This window comes from Myiozetetes cayanensis, unplaced genomic scaffold (genome assembly GCF_022539395.1).
Source record: "Myiozetetes cayanensis isolate MyiCay16 unplaced genomic scaffold, myiCay2020 scf10, whole genome shotgun sequence".
NCBI lineage: Eukaryota > Metazoa > Chordata > Aves > Passeriformes > Tyrannidae > Myiozetetes > Myiozetetes cayanensis.
This window is the reverse complement of record NW_026086605.1, coordinates 20,912,405-20,929,977: the sequence shown is the minus strand read 5'-3', so window position 1 is coordinate 20,929,977 and position 17,573 is coordinate 20,912,405. Positions and strand designations below refer to the sequence as shown.

The 17,573-nt window shown below is 41.7% G+C and overlaps 2 protein-coding genes across 17 annotated transcripts in view; both read left to right on the top strand.

Annotated features, from left to right (window-relative positions):
* Window positions 1-1,917, top strand: part of USP54 (ubiquitin specific peptidase 54) — a 95,950-nt gene extending 94,033 nt beyond the window's left edge. For 8 of the 10 annotated variants that reach the window (XM_050334932.1, XM_050334941.1, XM_050334959.1 and 5 more), the window contains one exon: window positions 467-1,917. In XM_050334932.1, the coding sequence (XP_050190889.1) occupies window positions 467-1,125 (659 nt within the window). In that variant the 3' untranslated portion in view covers window positions 1,126-1,917. The remainder of the gene's footprint in view (window positions 1-466) is intronic. The other 2 variants (XR_007631414.1, XM_050334980.1) reach the window with 2 other exon arrangements.
* Window positions 1,918-12,193: 10,276 nt separating this feature from the next.
* PPP3CB (protein phosphatase 3 catalytic subunit beta) overlaps window positions 12,194-17,573 on the top strand; it is a 47,974-nt gene continuing 42,594 nt past the window's right edge. For 6 of the 7 annotated variants that reach the window (XR_007627464.1, XM_050305813.1, XM_050305814.1 and 3 more), the window contains exon 1: window positions 12,223-12,438. Coding sequence is in view for 6 of the 7 variants with exons in the window: in XM_050305813.1 (XP_050161770.1) it covers window positions 12,369-12,438 (70 nt within the window). In the remaining variant the exon portion in view is untranslated. Of the gene's footprint in view, window positions 12,439-17,573 lie in introns of all 7 variants that reach the window. The other variant, XM_050305811.1, reaches the window with a different exon arrangement.

Here is a 17,573-nt window from a genome sequence, read left to right as displayed (position 1 = left end):
TTTGTGAGGTATTTTCTTTACTATAAAAGTAGCAGTAAGACCCACCACCTTGTTGCCATGCGTGAGAGTACTTCCATAAGCTTCTCATTCCTGCAAATCACACATGTAGTTGTGCCAGTAAAAGTAACTAATTCCTGCATGAGAATTATTTTCCCTGTAACAGCATCAAAACCAGTTTGATCTACCAGCCTTGAAATGTTTTTTTGGGCTCCTGCATGATGACACAAGGGGCTAGTAAAGAAATCTGAAGTCTGTGACAGCAGCTGTGGTAGGATAAAGAGGAAATGCAGTGAGGAAAATGAATGCTAGAAAGGGTACAACTGGCTTTTATTCAGAATTGCATGTCAACCATTAACTGGATATACTGGTCATTTTGTTTTTCTTCTATCACCTTCTGGCCGCTGATGAAAGTTCTGAGAGGATGAAACAAAAAATATAACTAAGCAAACTTTTTTTTTTCCTTCAGGAGATCAGAAGAACATCATCCAGAAACTTTTGGTTGTGCCTGACAGGAGTGAAGCTTTCCAAGGTGAAGACTACCCAGGTGTGGCACTGAGCTATGGGAGTCTCCCTTGTGCACCCAAAAGCACCCTTTCCCCGGGGCAAAAGCCTCTTGTTAATCTGCATTTAGGAGCTGGAGCATCAAGTGTCTCTGGCCATTGGCTGAACACAAGTTACCCTGCCAGGCAAACAGCCACGTTACCAGATAAACGAACAACGCTCTGGGGGAAACATGCTGGCCAGCCAGGAAAGAATTTACATGAAGGCTTCCTCCAGCAGCCTTCACAACATCAAATGCATGAATCTTACACTGTGGGTTGCAGGCTACCAGCCAGCACAGACTACAGCACTTTAAGAATACCACGTGAGCCTTCTTGGGATCCCGGTGCCTCTCAAGGTTGCCCCGTGCCCCCTTCTTGTGTTAAGGCCCCGGGTCCAAGGAGGGTTGATATGCCCCCAGAAGAAGACTGGCGGCAGAACAGCTACACCCCTCAGCCTGGCAGAAGGCGAATGCTGCCAATGCATGTGATGGATGGGACTTTTTCTTCTGCTTCAGAGGCACACAGAAATATGCTGGCTCGAGCAGCAGCAGCTACTGGCACCATGCAAAATAGTGGCTGGTGAGATCCTGTCCACTCCATGTGCCCTAATAACCTGCTCTGGGAATGGAGTGTAGCTGTTGCCAGAGCATGGATTGCATGGAGACAGGAAACTCTTTCAGTCGGTATCTGTGCCAGTTTTGTCTTAAAATGTAGCTATACAGTCTGTGGAAACTAATTGCACTGTATTTTGTTTCTGACACTACTGAACTGCTGTCTGGATGGGGAATCTTAGCTATTCTAGTCCTGGCCTGTCCTAGCAAGCAAGTGCTTACAGGAATGGTGAGCTTCAGGGGCATTGGTTTACGGGTAAGTTCAGAAGTGCGCGCATGTTTTGAAGGAAGACGGCAACTAACAAAAGGACATTTTTAAGGACTCTTTTTCATGAAATGTAGCTTTGGTAAATTCTTCACATAAAACCCCCAATCCTTTTGTTTTCTTCTTCTTCATCTTCTCCTGTTCCTTTCTAAGGAAAAAAAACTGACCCACCTTCCAGGTTGCAGTAAATCTGTACTTGGCAGGTGGCAGTTAGTAAAGCACAGTTAGTAAAGCAAACCCACTTTTCAGTGTGCTGCGATCTCATGCAGAGATCACAGGTGTAGTTGCTGCAGGAAGTGGCAGGGAGACATTGTTCTTCAGTAAACCCCAATTTTCCCCACTTCCTTAAGGCAAACTAACAATGCTTCAAGCGGAAAAGACTGTTAATGCTGCACGCTTAATTACACCAATGTAAACACAGAATAAGTTTAACTATTTTAGTGTCAAACATACTTGCTTTTGTAAGTATTTTTCAAATAAATCTATGAAAATAGTTCTATTTACCTGTGTATGATCTTTCTTTGCTATTTAGCTTTACTCACCACTTGGCCTGAAACTTCTGCTTTATTTTCTTACACATGAACCAACATGAGTCAGTTGTTTATTCTAATTCATTAACAAAATTTGTGTGATACCGACTTAGATTGGAGGACATGCCTAATTTTGATTCTGGACTTGATGTTTCATTTCTACTCAGCACTTAAATTTTCCCTCATAATGAACAGTAGTTAACAGTGTCCTTTGAAAAGCATTTTCAGACGTCTAGTTTGAGGGAAAACTAAAGCATCTATGCAAGATGGTAGTGTATGCAGATACACAGAAAAATCATTAGAAATTATCAGTGTAGTGAGAAGTGTCATTTTAATCACACTTGTGCCCCTGCTCCTGCAAATGCTTTCAGGTGTGGTGGTTAGGAGCTATTAAAAGTGTGGAGGGTCCTGTTTATGCTCATCCTGGGACATGCCTCTGTCGGGAGCAGGGCTGGAGCCCGAGGAAGGGCTGCCCTGCCCTCTAGTGCACAGCGCGCCTCCTGCGCCACCTGACCTGAGGGGCTTCACGCTCAGTTCCTGCTTTGCACTTCAGCACTTGATGGAACTTCATCAGTGTAATTTCCCAGTTTCTTGTTTCTAAAGAATTGCTGTTGTATCTGTTACTGTTGCAGTCTCTTGTAATTACATTGTGTGATATTGCGTTTTACCTTTGGGATGATCTTGCACACTTCTTTGTACTTAACTGCCTCACTATAGTAGTGGTTACCAGGACAAAGCACTCTGTTCTTCCACCCCTCCATTCCTAAAAAGCTCTCATGACTTTTGACTTTTTCACATGATGGTTTTGCAATTTAATAATATGAAACTTTAAACTACTGATTTTTTTAAAATATAAACCATTGGAGTATTATTTACTCGAAGCAACTATTTGATCGAGGTTTCTCAACAGATCCAGAATTGTTAGTCTCACACCATAGCCAACTGCTAGGTTTCTAGACATAGAAATTATGACTTTAGGAAGTGACTGGAATGCAGGGTTGATACTTGGACAGAAGCATTCCTGTTGCCGTTTTCTCTCTCTGTCTCTCTCTCTCATTGGTAGAAGGATACTATTGAAGCAGAGGGGATCTCGGCAGAAGAAGCCTCTGTTTGTTTTCAGGTTTTTGATACCTTCAGCAGTTGGTGAAAGGTACCGTAGCTCCAGGATGCACGAGGACATGGATAAGTATTTGATGCTTTGTTTGACTACAGCTCTGAAAAAATTCAGGTTGCAGAGTGAGACTTAAGTAGTCTTGATTATCTAAAAAAATAAGCTGCCAAAATAAAAAGTTACCTCTTCAAGAATCAATATAGAATATGAAACTTTTGCAAATAAAGGCAATATGCATGCTTAGATTGATTTATTATATGCTAGTGACCAGGAAGGAGAGGAATTATGCTTCCATAAAGCTCTGCAGAATAATTCTGAATTGATACAACTCACTCAGTAATGGTATCCAGGCTGGCTTTCTGAGGCTTTATTCCATAATTCTAGTTACCATGTTTCAAAACTGTTTTGTAAATGTCCTGTGTATGTTCACTGTGAAGTGAACCAGAGGCCTGAAGAGGAAAAGCTGGGTCCATACAGAGGATGGATTAGTACATCTGAAGAGAAACAAACTGAAGTACATTCAGCAATAAATTTAACATGGGAGAAAATGTGAGACTGGAAAAATACTGTTACTTCATCTTCAGTTTGTGCCTGCAAATCTTAGTGAGGTCAGTAAGTTAATATTTCCTTGGTAATTCATTTGACTAACTGCTAACTTCCAAGTCTTTTCAGTGATACTTATAGGTTATTTAAACCCTAGAAAAGTCAGTTATGTAGTAGTTTAATATCTCCTTCAAGTTCAATATCTCCTTAAAGTTTTCCTATTGGAAGGATGAGGAGTGAGTTTCCACAAGGAATTCAGCAGCTATTTAGAAGTCTTAAGAGTTTGTAAGCTTTGATGCAGTATATCCTTTTCTTTGTAAAATACCTGTCACTGGCTGCAGAGCATGTTACTGGATGGAATTAAGCAAAAATAACACAGCACACACTGAAATTTACCTTTTGAAAATAATTTAATTTCAGTTCTCCTAAGAATAAAATTCATATTCCCTGTTTGTATGATCTCTCATTGTATTTGTAATATGCATTTAGACCTGACTCTAGGGGGCAAAAAAGAGCAGTAATAAAATTAAGAGTAACTTGGTGTCCTAGGAGTAGCAAATTCATATAAATATGATCCTTTTGTGTATGAAAAAGGAACTACCTAGTGCAGTTCCTTCTCTTTAAGGTAGCTGAATTTGTACATGCTGTTTGTGGAAATCAGGCTCAGACCTGCTGAGCAGCAGATGAGCTCAAGTGGAGTGTGTGTGCAGCAAAATGTACCCTGCTTTGAGGAAGTGAAGTACAAGGGAAGTGCTTGGTCCTTTCTAAAGAAAGGCTACCGCACCCACGTTAAAGTGTGGGGAATTTGAGAAGAGGGAAGAAACTGTCTTACTGATATTTTCTTTGATTTCTCTATGAATTTCTATGAAATTGGCTTACCTGTGATGATTGGGTAGCACATAGAAAGTATAGGCAGGATTCCAGAAGGCAGTCATGCAGATTTTGCATCTAATGTCATTTGGGGAGACGGACATGACAGGTGTGTAGGGAGAAGAGAAGAAGGAAAGCAAAAGACAAGAGGTTGGATTGAAATAGGGAGGAACAGATGGATAGGTGAAGAAGGCAAAATGAAAAGGAAATCTGTGCATTACATATCTCCACTCAAATGTGTCTGTCTTTCCAAGGAACACTCAGTAATTGGTCTAAATTTTGTTTCCTTCTCTCAGTGGATAGATACCTGTGCAGAGAGGGTCCTCTCAGTCTGGTGCTGAAGCTCTTAAGAAGGGAAGATGGACTGATGGAGAGAGTAGGCAATGTTCTTTATAGCAGTCTTTAGTTATGTTCATGCCATGTGACATGCAGAAGCACTTACATACCACTGCTATATGTATAAATAGACATTGGACAAGCAGTGTAGGTTAAGTAAGTATTTGTGCCAACCTGGGCGAAGAAAAATGTGCTTGGGTTTTACAAACACCTCGCTGAAGTTAGATGTATACTGGAGTCTCCTTACCCCACTGTGTTGTCTCCTGTTTAGCACTATGGGTGGTAAAAAGCAGAAGTAGGATATTTTTATCCATCTATGCATATTGCCTCTAGCATTTTATCACTGCATAGTCCAGAACCTTTTCTAGTCTAGTTGGATATCTGTAATGCTTCTTTTAGGCTACTTCTTCACCATTACTATCGTCAATGAAATTACCTTTAATGTTCCAGAAAATTTTAGAAAAAGCATGTTAGTCAATTATTTTTTTTAATTCTCTTGCAGTACTTCTGGAATCATTTTAAATCTGCATCGTTCTTCTAGTTCATAGAAGAAATTTTTTCATCCTTTAAAACCAAAACAATCTAACTTGGAAATGTTTTTAAGATTGTTGTTTGACTAATGGAAAAGTACCAGCTAAGCCCAGCTATACAGTCACTTCAGAACCCTGAGTATTTTTGCTGGCGTATTTGTGGAAGCAGATGCAAATGGATGAGTTCAGCTGAAGAAACATAAACTTTCTTATTGGCATCAATAGAATTGTTTTAATATTCATTCTTGAGTGAGTAAATACTGAATATACTCGTGAATAAGAAGATCAAGTATCTGTTTGTAAACTAACCTAGATTAGGTTTGTTGAAGGAGGATTATGTTAAGTTTTGGCTGGCCCAGTCTCAGATGATTCACCAGTGAATCACAGGCTTCAGAAGCTTTATGTGTGTATATATCACTAATCAAAATAATTTTAAATATGAACACATGAGAAAAGTGAGTACAATAAAGCTGAACTTTAGTAATAAATCTAAGAATCATTTCATATTGCTAAATTTTAGCTTCTTTACTATTTGGGCACAGTGGTTTTGATGGCAGTGTAGGGTTATCTGTCATTCCAGGCTTTTACTCAAAATTTATACCTGTTTATTATGGGGCTGTCAATTGAGGGAGCTCCAAGCATAGAACTCTTGCTGATTACAAAAAAAAAAAAAAAACCAACCACAAATTATTCAAGATTTTCTTAAGTTGCTGAAAGCACATTAAAGCATGAGCATGTTTAACATGCAGTATCTATGTGAAGAGTAAACAGTAGCTGAACAAAATTGACTTGCTTTGATATACAAATTTTACTTATTAACCTTGAATTACTTGGCTGGAATGCTGCACATAAGTCTAGTTTAACTAATGAATGTATATTTTTACTTCACTTGTCTGATAAGGTGTAGGTTGTGAGAGAACTGTGACTATAACCTACCATCACAGGTTCTATACTAGTTAAAAAAAATCTCTGGGTTCTGTTTGCTGTGGAACTACATGTTTTGTTACTTAAAAATAAATTGCTTTCAAATTCCTGTAGCTCCAATACAGCGTGCCATGGCTTTTTGTGAAGGTTCAGATGAACTTCTTGAAGTTGTAAAATATGTCAATCAAATGCAAGTTAATATTATACTGTAGTTAAGTCAGCTACAAGTTTTTAGAAGTTGGGTATTTTTTAAGTACATTTAAGAAGAAACAATCAATTGTTCATCACAATGTATTAATTGTTCCTAATAGGATGAAATAATACATTTATATTTTTTTGTAATTCAGTTAGTTTCTCCAGATGGATTAAAAAAATCTTAGTTGATACTAAACAACCATTTTAGTGCTGTAGACTGGTTTTGGAAATTGCCCTTAGAGGCTTAAAAGAAGCTATTTAATATAGTAGATAAAACAGGTATTTGATACCTTAAGAGAGAGAGGAAGGTATGGGTGTAGGAGTCTAAACTGATTTTTCACAGTAAACCACTGATTTGAACACAAGGACGTAATTCATATGAAAAGCTAAGTAGTAGAGATCAGAAAATAAAATTGTAATGTTTTCTCATGGTGGGCAGGGGTTGGGGGAGCCCCTGTCTCTCAAGTGCTTTTATGATTTTCTATTTGCCTATAAAGTTACTGGGACAAAATATGTAGTGGAAAAGCTTTTAAATGTTTATGTGGGATTATTTTGGGATATCCTTTTCTGCATTCCTTCGTTGTGACCTCAGGTTTGCCCAGTTATGAGTGTCAATTTTTTGTTCAACCCTTTCTTCACCCCTAACCAATCCCAGTGTAACAGTTAATTCTTACTAATACTTAATGGTGTTCTGTCTCAGGAGCTTGGGAAAAGGATGCTGAGGGGTAAACTAAAAGCATAGTTGTGCTTTGGCCAGATGTAAGGTCCTATACACAGACCTGCTTACCTTGAATACTTTGTCAGTTAAGTCTTTTGCTTGTGGAGGCACTGAGGAAACAAGAGAACACAAAGGAGGGCAGCAAAAAGCAGAGTGAACTCAATTTTTAGAGTGAGTAGAGGTGACTATTAATAGTCTATTAATATCATCAAGATAGTAAGATAAATGAAGAGAGGGAATTGCTTGGTCTCAGATGGTAGGAGAAAGAGCAATCGCTTAAAGCTAAGGAAGGAGAAGTTTGAACTAGATAATAAGGTGGGGGGGGAAGGAATGCTTTAAGCAGAGAAAGTGAGTGATGTTTTGAGGAACCTAAAGAAGAGTTTGAGATACTATCACTCTAGAGGTGTGAGATTTAAAATAGTGTGGCCACCCAATGTGGCCGATGTATATAAAAATCACCTAAAATTCTGGAGTCAGGTTGGGTAGCTTTAACCTCTTTTTCACAGTTGTGATATGATGCAAGTAACGACTGTGGCCTTGACTAGCTTTTCTAACATAACCTGTGCTTCCTCAACCTGTTCAGAGAGTTTATTGGGGAATGAGGGAAATGTGTGCAGGAAGGGAGTGTGACAGGATAGACTGTAATAGTAAAGTAGCTTCTGATTTATACCAGCAACTATCTGATAACTTGGTTTTGGTTCTTCTCCTTTTAAGTCGGTGCAGCTTCTCAGTACTGGATGACATTGGCAGCTGAAGTATTGCAGTGATAATGATTTTGTGGTGCTGGAGAAAATGACTTAGGACAATGATTTCAACCTTTCTGAAAGATGCCTTCATATAATAAGATTGCCATTAAAATTACTTGAGAAGCAGGGAAATCTTATGTATGTCCTCTTAAAAGAAAGCTTTTGAGTATTCTTATTGAAACTCAGTACAGCAACATGTCAAAATGTAAAACGTGCCTTGTTCTGAATCAGTCTCACAGTTTATGCCAACCACAATACCATTTCTGGCAATTCAGAAAGAATGGTTTCAAACAGTAACTTAGTGAGAGTCAATGAAATGGAACAACTTAAAAGTTTTGTCTTCATCTTATTCTCCTGCTTATAGCACGTCTTCCCCTCTCAGACCTGGTTTATCTCTGCAAGATTTGCTCTGTGCATCTTTCTCTTGGGATCTGGAATATATCTCTCTCTCCTGTGATTCAATTTCCTTCTTAGTTTTCAGAAAGTTCTTGTTGGGTAATTAGATGATTCTGGGACATTGCATTGTGCCAGTTTTTAAGGTATGTCGCTGTTAGAGTCAGAAGAGACTGTTCTGATGATCTGCCCTCCTGCAAGAGATGGTTACAGAATTTCACACATCCATTTTTATGTCTAACTTCTGCTTCAGATTCAATAAACAACACTTGTACGAGACAACAATTTACTAAAATATATTTGCTTCTATACCTTGCAGCCCTCAGTCAGGGAAGGTGTCAGAAAAGTCTAGGTTTTCACATAGCACCTTTTCATTTAAACAGCTTTTGCACGCAGCTTCAGCGGGTGCTTCTTTGAGATGGAGCAGAAGGAAGTTAAGGATCATCCCAAATGGCTTCATTCCCTGTAGTACAGAAGAAGATGGATTGGCTTGATTGTTCTTTGTGCTTCTCCTGCTGAATTGTATCTCCTTTATGAAAGCAGATATTTGAAAAGCAGTCCAGTGCTAGCAGCTAGGTAATGGTTTGGAATATTCAGTCAGAACAGGAATGAATTAGCTATTTTTCTTTTTCCTTTTCCTTTTTTTTTTTTTTTTTTTTTAAATTCGATGTTAAAATGTGTGGAATGGAATGGCCACTTGGTGGCAAAGCTGAACAGGAAGTAAAATGTGACTCTGCTTTTCAGAAGTGCTTCTATTTGAGCGGCATTTGTGGCAGATTTGTGGGAAACAGGATTATAAAGGCACACTGACTTCTACCTGCAAGGTCATGTTTGTTTGTAATTGTGTTCCTAATTTTCTGTAATCATGCTACTTGTGGTGCTGGTGGAAATTGATTACTTGAACACAAGATGTATCAAATCAATCATCTTTGCCTTCACCATGAGGTAAATTGGGGCAATGTCAGTGCCCCTTCAGAGTCTCTAGCAGATTTAGAGACAATACTACATGAAAAAGCTTCAATGACAAGGTAAAGGGCTTAGGGGGGAGAGAACTACAGATTTCTGCCTAATGAAAATTTGATCCTGTCGTAATGACAGTGGCACATGCTCTGTATTTTAATGAGGCAAGATAGAATATGTCAGAAAAGTGACCATAAAACAGCAAGGTAGCTGTGCTAGCTAATTTCTCTTTCTAGCTGTTGTTAACAAAAAAAAAAAAAAAGGGTCAGTTTATTATTTTTAATGTTTTAAGGAGGTGTGGTTTGTAGGGAGATGTAACACCATTTTTTATATCAACCTAATGTATTGGGAGGGGGATTGTGCACCCAGCAAGATAAGATCTGATCTGTGTAAGTGTTTTTTTTCAGGTGATGCCTGGATATAACTGAAAGTGTTTCAGCATGCAGGGCACTGGGTATGCTGCCTAGAGGCTGATAAGGTCTCCTTTGGCACAGCATCATAACACAATAATATTACGCTATGTGTTTTCCTCAACCAGAATTCTGACTGCGTCAGTCCCTTTTACTTCACACCTCAGTGGACGTGGCTACAGGCTCCTGAGGGAAGTGAGCAATTGAAATAAGTAAGGCATCTCTCTTGCAACTGCACTTCAGGTGAGGTGGAGATTCCTGACAACACTCAGCAAGGTCTCAGGCTCCCTGTGTGTTGGGAACTGTATGGATAAATTAATTTCTTTTTAATATGAGAATCTCTTTGCTGTTTCATGCTGTCACATTCAAACTGCATTTATTACTGAGCTTATCTTGATTTTAAATAAGAGAGTGAATTTATTACCCCTGCTGCTTGTTCCAGCAGATTTACTTTAATCTAATGCTAAAGTCAGTAGGAGCAATACCTACTTCCCTTCCTGTCCGCACTCCCACTACATACTCTGAGTGGATACATGTCCATGATAGTGAAGGAAAACAAGCTTTTGTTCTATTTAAAAACAGGCCTTTTAAACTGGTTGTCCAATGAGAGAGATTTGGAGAACATGTGGTATAAAGTAGTATTTCCTGCTGCTGGATGGCTTAGCCAAAAAATAGCCATCCAGTATTTCTTCCATGATGCTCTAACGTATCTCAGCTCTCTTTTTGTGTGCATGCATGTATTTTACTTGTGGATGTAGAATTAGTAGAATTTTGTTTTTTCAAAACTTTGGAGTCTTGCAAGTCTCGTTAATAAATACTCTGAGGGTTTGTAATTCTTATTCCCTTAAAATTTCATGTTGCATCTTTGAATGTCTTTACAGTGATGTTTCATTCAACATTTCTTGCTTGGACTGTCTTGGCTATCGAATAAAAAAAGCAAGGTCAACCCAAGCTCTTGTGTAACCCATCAATTTCAGTGTCTTTTTGCTTGAGCCAAAGAGCTTTTCATGCTTACCATGGCAGGTCCTCATCTCAGGTGTCATCCTTTTTCCTTGGACCTGAACAGGGCAAGAACCAAGACCTTGCTGGAATCTGTTACCTCTGAGTGGCTTTTCTTTCTTAAATTCCTGGTTTATTGTATAGAATAGACTGCACAGGTCAGTACAAATAATGCATAAGAGCTGTAGGGATAGCTGGAATGCAAAGCAGCAACTCTTTAGATATACTGCATTTGGTTAAGTATGGTTATATGTACATGTTTAGATGTTCACTAGATCTGGTTAGGTGTATTGGAAGATATTTAGGTGATGCACAATTGGAACATTTTTGGTGTGGGTTTTTTTGTTTTTTGTTGGATCTTCTTGGCTGATTACTGTTTTGTTTATTTGCTTTGGGACTTTTTGTTTGTTGGGTGATATTTTTTTGGTTGGTTGGTTGGTTTTTTTAACCCAGCCAATTTCTGTGATCTCAACTACACAGCCAGTCCAACAACCTGCACTGGTACAACTGAGGATAGACTAAATCAGAGGAGACAGGGTGAGGTTAACAGCTGCTACAAAGGAGAGCCGGAACTACTTACCTTTTTTTCCTCAGCAAAGTTAATTTAAGACAGAGTACATAATAACCAGATTAGCTTAGATCTAGTACAGTTGTACCAGCCTTTCTGCCAAGGTAAAGTCCTGTCTTATATGCTGCATGTGGCTGGACCTGTGGCACCAAATTACAGGGTTTGTATGTGACATAAGAGCTGCGATCTGCTGCCCTTGCCAGGACCAGGCCGTGGTGCTGAGCCTCTGCCCCGCTGTCTGCCCGGGCAGCAATGACGGCGGCAGGGGGCGAGGAGGGGGCAGCTCCTGTTGCCGCCACCAAGGCTCTCAATGCTCTTTTGTCCGGTCTTGCTCAGCTCCAAGCATGGAGCTAAGTTTGGCTGAACTGTTTGGTGCTGGGAGCTTGCTGCAAGCCGTGCCCAGGTTCTTTGGGGGTAATTTCTATCTCCTCCTCCCTGTCCTGCCCTCGGCCGGCCCCGCACCGACAGGTGAGGCGGTGGGGCCCTCCAGCCGCGCTGGGGGCGAGAGGCGCCCGCTGAGGAGGGGGCCCTCGCTCTGCGGAGGTTCCCGGGGGCACGGAAGGCTTCGCCACCCCACAAAATGGCTCCCCCGGCTGTACGGCCCCGGCCCCCGGGGCGGCCCCGCGGAGCTCTCCATGGTGGCCGCCGGCCCTCTGCGGGCGGTGCGGGGTCGCTGGGAGCCGGGCCGTCCGCCCGTCGCGCCGCCCCCTCAGCCCCGGCCCGCCGTTCACCCGTGCCGGGGCGGGGGCGCTCCGGGCGCCTCGCCCGCCTCCCCGGGCCGAGCCGGGAGGCGCCGGGCCGCGCTCCCCGCCCCGCCCCGCGGCGGCGCCGGCACGGGCGGCAGAGCGGCCGCGGCCCCGGTCGGGCCGGGAGTCCCGCGCGCTCCCGCGGTGCCCGGCGGGCGGCGGCGCGGTGCATGCCGGGCCCGGGGCGGACCGTCCCCGCGCTGCGCCAGGAGCCGCGAGCCGCGCCCGCCGCCATGTTCCGCCGGGCCGCCGCCGCCCGGCGCCTGTAGCCGCCCCCGCCCGCCCCGCCGCGCCCCGCCAGCCGCCGGCGGACGGGCGGAGAAGGCGCCGCAGCGCCCAGCACCGCCGCCGGAGCCCGGCAGCGCCCAGCGATGTCCGCCAAGGAGGGGAGCAAGGTGCTGCTGCTGACGCCCCACGCCACCAGCGAGCGCGCCGTCAAGGGTGAGCGTCCCCCTGCCCCGCGGGGACGGGCCGCGGCCCCCGCACGACCGCCCGGGGAGGGAGAGGCGGCCCCGCCGCGGGGAGCGGTGCCCGCGGGGAGCGGGCCGGGCTGCCCTGCCCGCGGGTGGGGACGGGAGTGCTGCCCAGCGCCGTGCGGGGGCGTGGGATGCCCGCACGGGCGGGGGAGCACCGGGGTGGGCTCCGCTGCGGGCGGGCGACGAGCGGGGCACGGGTGGGCCCGGCGGGGCCGGGGCGGGAGCGGTGCCCAAGGCCTGCGGGCCTGGCGCGTCCCGGCCGGATGCGCTGCCCGGAGCGAGTGCGGGGCCGGCCGGGGGCACCGCCGGGCTCCGGCTCCGCGGGGCAGAGCCCGGAGATTGCAGGAGCTGACAGCGCCGGGGAAGAGCGAGTGGGAAGGTGCTGCCGCCCTTTCTATTGGCTGCTGTTCTCAGGTTCCAGTTCTGATGGAGAAAATTCACCTTGATCTATTTCTTTGTGGCCTTCCTTGGTAATCTCGCGGGGGGCCTTTAAAAGTCAAACGTTATACTTCTCAGAAGAGAAAGTAATACGTATTAAATAAACCACCAAAATGCTGTAAATTACTAAGTTCTTTCCTCTAAATCCCATCAAATGTGTAATTTTAGAATAATCCTTTGCAACCAAAGCATCCTAAAATATATATGTTAAACCTAAATTGTCAGTTAAGAGCATAGCACAGGTAGAGCTTCAAAGAATTCCTGGGTTGTATTTGCTCAAATTACAGATCATTTTATTTTGATCTCGGCAGTTTTCATGTTGAACTGTGCTTGATGGTAGCAGCATGGACGGTTGTGATGGCAGGCCTGGGCTGCTGGAATTCATGGCTGTATGCAAGCACTCTGCTTTTAGGATTGATGTTCCTTGGCATGCAGGGTCTCACTGAATTTGAAGGGGTGGCAGTCTGGTCATTTAACTTTTTCTATAACAGGAGGCCTTGAGAAACGACAAGGATGTATTTTTCTTCAGCAGGTCTTAATTAAAGCCTTGGAATCCTATAGTATGTTTTGGAAATCGGCATGTTTTCCAATAAGTTGGAAAGCTTTGCTCGCAATAAGTTGTAACTCATTTTGGATTGCTTAACCTGTTGATTTTTTTGAACAAATTGCAGGGGTAAAAGTAGAAAATGTTAAAACCAGTCTAGTGGAAACTTGCACTTGTTAATGCTGCTTTAATGTGTGCTGTTTAGAATCGCTGAATTTTTATACCTTTAGTGCAATTTGTGTTAAGAAATTAAGTTCTTCAAACAATACAAAAGAACAATAAGTGATCAGATACTTTATAATGCAGTGGAAAGCCTGCTGATTTCTAATCACTTAATAGTTCAGCTTGTTAAATGTGACCTGTGCATCTGGTTGTTTAAAATTGTAGTTAGGATTTGCTTCATTCTAACACAGTTACTGCCTGAGGTTGCAGTATTTCTTTGAACCTGGGTGTGTAGGATGCAGAACTATTGTAAAGGTAACCAGGCTTTGGTGGCTTCATCTGACATAATTACAACCAGTTAATACAGCATTTTCCTATACCTTCTGTTGACCTGTCCTATTTGTATCTATCATGCTGAATCATTGGCTTCTGGAGAAAGCCTGGCCAGTTGTGCCAAGCCATCTGTTTAATTGATACGAAGGACAGGGTGGTTTGGTTCTCCCCTCCTCCATTAGGTGCAGTGCAGTTGGAAATATTTATTTTAGACAGTGACTCCAGAGGTGCAAGATTGCAGGTTATGTCAGTCCTGAGTGGGAGTATGTGTGCAGTTAAATACATTTGTTGAAACCATGTTAAAATGTGACAACTGTGTCACATCCCTGTTCACAAACAGATGCATTGCCTCTCACATACCAAGAAACATTCACCATACTCTTGCTTATTGTACAATGAAGAGGTCACTTATAATGTCTCAGGTTCTTGAGAAAAGCCACAAAGAAAAATGTAGTAATATTATCTGGTGTATCTGTGTATTGGTCCATATTTCAACTTCCATGCTTTCCATCTACTGGGTCTTTTAGGGAGGAAATGTGAATTCATTAAAGCTTGCTGTTACTTGCATTATTCCTCTTGCTTTTATTTAAGCTTCATTTTCTTCCTCTGTATTACTGAAAGAGCAGAGAAGGAACAGAATCCATTACATTTCAGCTGCCCTGAGAAATTAAATTTTTTACCACTGATACTCTATGTTAGCAGAAATTGGCAAGAGATGCTCACCCAAGGAGAAATGGTTAAATTATTGTATCATCAGTAATTAATATTTTTTAATAAGTAGGATAATGATTAGGATGTGCTCCCCTTCATATTTTGACCTATATATTTAGCAGCTGGTGGGAAGTATGTATATCTAGAGAAATATATGAAAGGTTATCAGGTGTAATATGTTCATATTAGACATACACGTAATAAACACAATAATGGGTTTAAATATGTAGTCTTTACAGTCTAGCTGTGCTGGTCTGACATACCTTTCCAAATATGAATTATATCATCAAAGATCACTGGTTGCTTTTAAAGCATTTGAAAAGCTCAAATTTTCTTTTTTCATGGCTTAGTTAAATTGCCTAAGTAATTTGTACTTGTAGAGTTTCCTATAAATTAATGGTTAGCTATGGAATTGAAATGTCTAAGTCAGCTTTTGGCATTCGATTCCCAAAAATATCTTGTGATAAGGCTTTTGTTACTGGTTGTTTTTTTTTTCTGTCTTAATAGAGAAGATGTACCTGTCGTCCTGGTTCACTGTTTTCTAAGTAATCCTCTTCATTCTTCTTTGAAGAATACTTAGTGTTTTACTACCTTGTGGAAGATAGCAGTTTCCTCTATTATGTTCTGTCAAAATCTTTTTTCTTTAAACTGCTGTTGATATCTAAGTCATGTATCTGGTTCTTTTGGATTTGGGTTTGCCTTTGCCTTTCTTGTTGGATGACAATTGACTGATTTCAGTGATGGTGCTTGACCTTTCAATGAATGTGGCTTTCAGACTTTAAATTTGTGGATGTATCTTTTCTACTGAAACAACTGTTTCACTACCTCACATTAACTCAGATTAATGGAGAAGTCCTTGGCGTGGCAGGGATGAGCCTTCACTGACTTTTCTTTGAGGGCAAAGCATCAGGGCTTCTCCAGCCCACCTGTGGGTAACTGCACCCCTAAGTTGTACTTGGAAATGCTCCGTCCTCCCCAGCATTGTGCTTTGTCCACTCTGTGGGTGTTGGTAGGTTTTGGGAAGCAGTCTACGGGACCTTGTCATGCTGACTTAATGCTAAATTTGGAGATTATGTCTGTTCTTCTGGAAATGGAAGGCTTCAGTATTCCTCTGTTTCGGATAAAAGTCGTGGTATGGTTGGATTGGCAAACCGTCATTTTGGATATTAAATGGAAACTCATTGAAACAACATCTATAGATGAGAAAACTATAGAGATATAACCCTTGAACAGGATCCTAAATTAAGGAACTAATAGCTACTCTTGGACAATTATGTCCATGTAAGGAAAAAAAGAAATCATTGCAGTATTTAACTTTACAATTCAGAGTCTGGTGAAAAAAAAAGGTAAAAGGTTAAAAGTTGACGTGCAGCATGAAGCCTGTTTTAGAAATATTATAAGGCACTTCTCTGGCTGGCCAGAAATTATTCTAAGATGATCCAATAAAGCAGCAGTGTAAAGAGAGCATTAAAAAGTCATATTTAAAAAAATCACAGTTTTGTTTTGGGGGAGAGCAGTGACATGGAACTGCATTCTGACAAGTAAGTTTTCAACTGGTCTTTCTTTGGTTTAGGGGATAGAGTGGATAAAACTTGAAGTAGCAGCAACTAAACTCAAAAAACCCTACCCAAAAATGGAAGCCTACCTCAATTTCAGTAGGGCAAATTGACAGTTGAGGGTTGGAAGGTAAGGCCAGAGCACAAAAATTGGGCAGCTACTTACATGTGTGTTTATTGTGTAAGGAATTAAGGACTCTTTCGCACATGAGTCAGTTCTTACTGCTGAATGGGACCAAAGAATTCTCTCGTTGAAATGTAAGAGGTTTCAAAACATATCAACAAAAGAAACGTTCCAACAAAAATATCCCAGGATCAGAAGATATTTGTCTGGTGCTTCTAAAGGAATTCTTTGGGTATTTGGGTGCAAAATTGTGGATTTATTTTCCATAGCCTGTGGCGTAATTCATCTTCTGAGTCAGAGAGATGGAGCAGAGCAGCATTTTTTTAAAATTCTAGATTGAACTGGAGAGCTGTAGATCAGTAAGTTTAAATTAAATAGATTCATGGCGCTTGTAAGAAAGAGTGGACTAACTATATCCTGGGGAAATACAGTATTAAAGAGGAGTTGGTACAGTTCTCTTAGGTGAAAATTAAGATAAATTGTTAGAATATTTTGAAGGAGCCAGTAAGCTTGTTTATCCAGGCAAAACTATTCATCAGGTTCCTTCATTGAAGGCTTTAAAGTAAACAAAAGAAGAAATATCTTCTTTTGGATCAAAATTAGTTAGGAAAGAAAGGATGTCAATAGGTAATACACTCCCATGGTAGAGGGAGGTTAACATCTGTCATCTGTGCTCTTTAAATGTCTTGACAAGTTCTTTAGAAAACTGAGTGAATGGCGTATAGTGACACTTATCCAGGACAGCAAACTTCCAGAGATGTTTCAGGAACCCCTTGTTAGTCTGATAGCTGGGTAAAGAAGATGCTGTTCAGATAGAGCAGACTCTACAAAGAACAGAACAATTCTTGCTTAAACGTAGAAGGTGATAAACTTGAGAAAGAAATATTAGGATTTGTATGGATAATATTCTGCAAATATTAGTGCAGTGGCAGTCAAACGGTCTGATAGGAATTCAGGGATTATTAGATGATCGGTTTAGAAAAAAGATATTGCACCAACATGCCATTTATATGTGCATCTTGAGCAACAACATGTAATTTTGTTCCATCTTCCTGATCTTCTTCTTTATCTAAAGATATGTTCAGAGTAGCTTTCAGGCAAGGTGGAGTGACAAAGATGAGAAATCTCTGACTTGGAAAAGGGGTGGTTGAATAGGGGGCAGAGTTAGATACTGCTTACCTTATGAATGGTGTTTAATGAAAACGTTGAGTAGGAAGCAACAGTAATTGTGT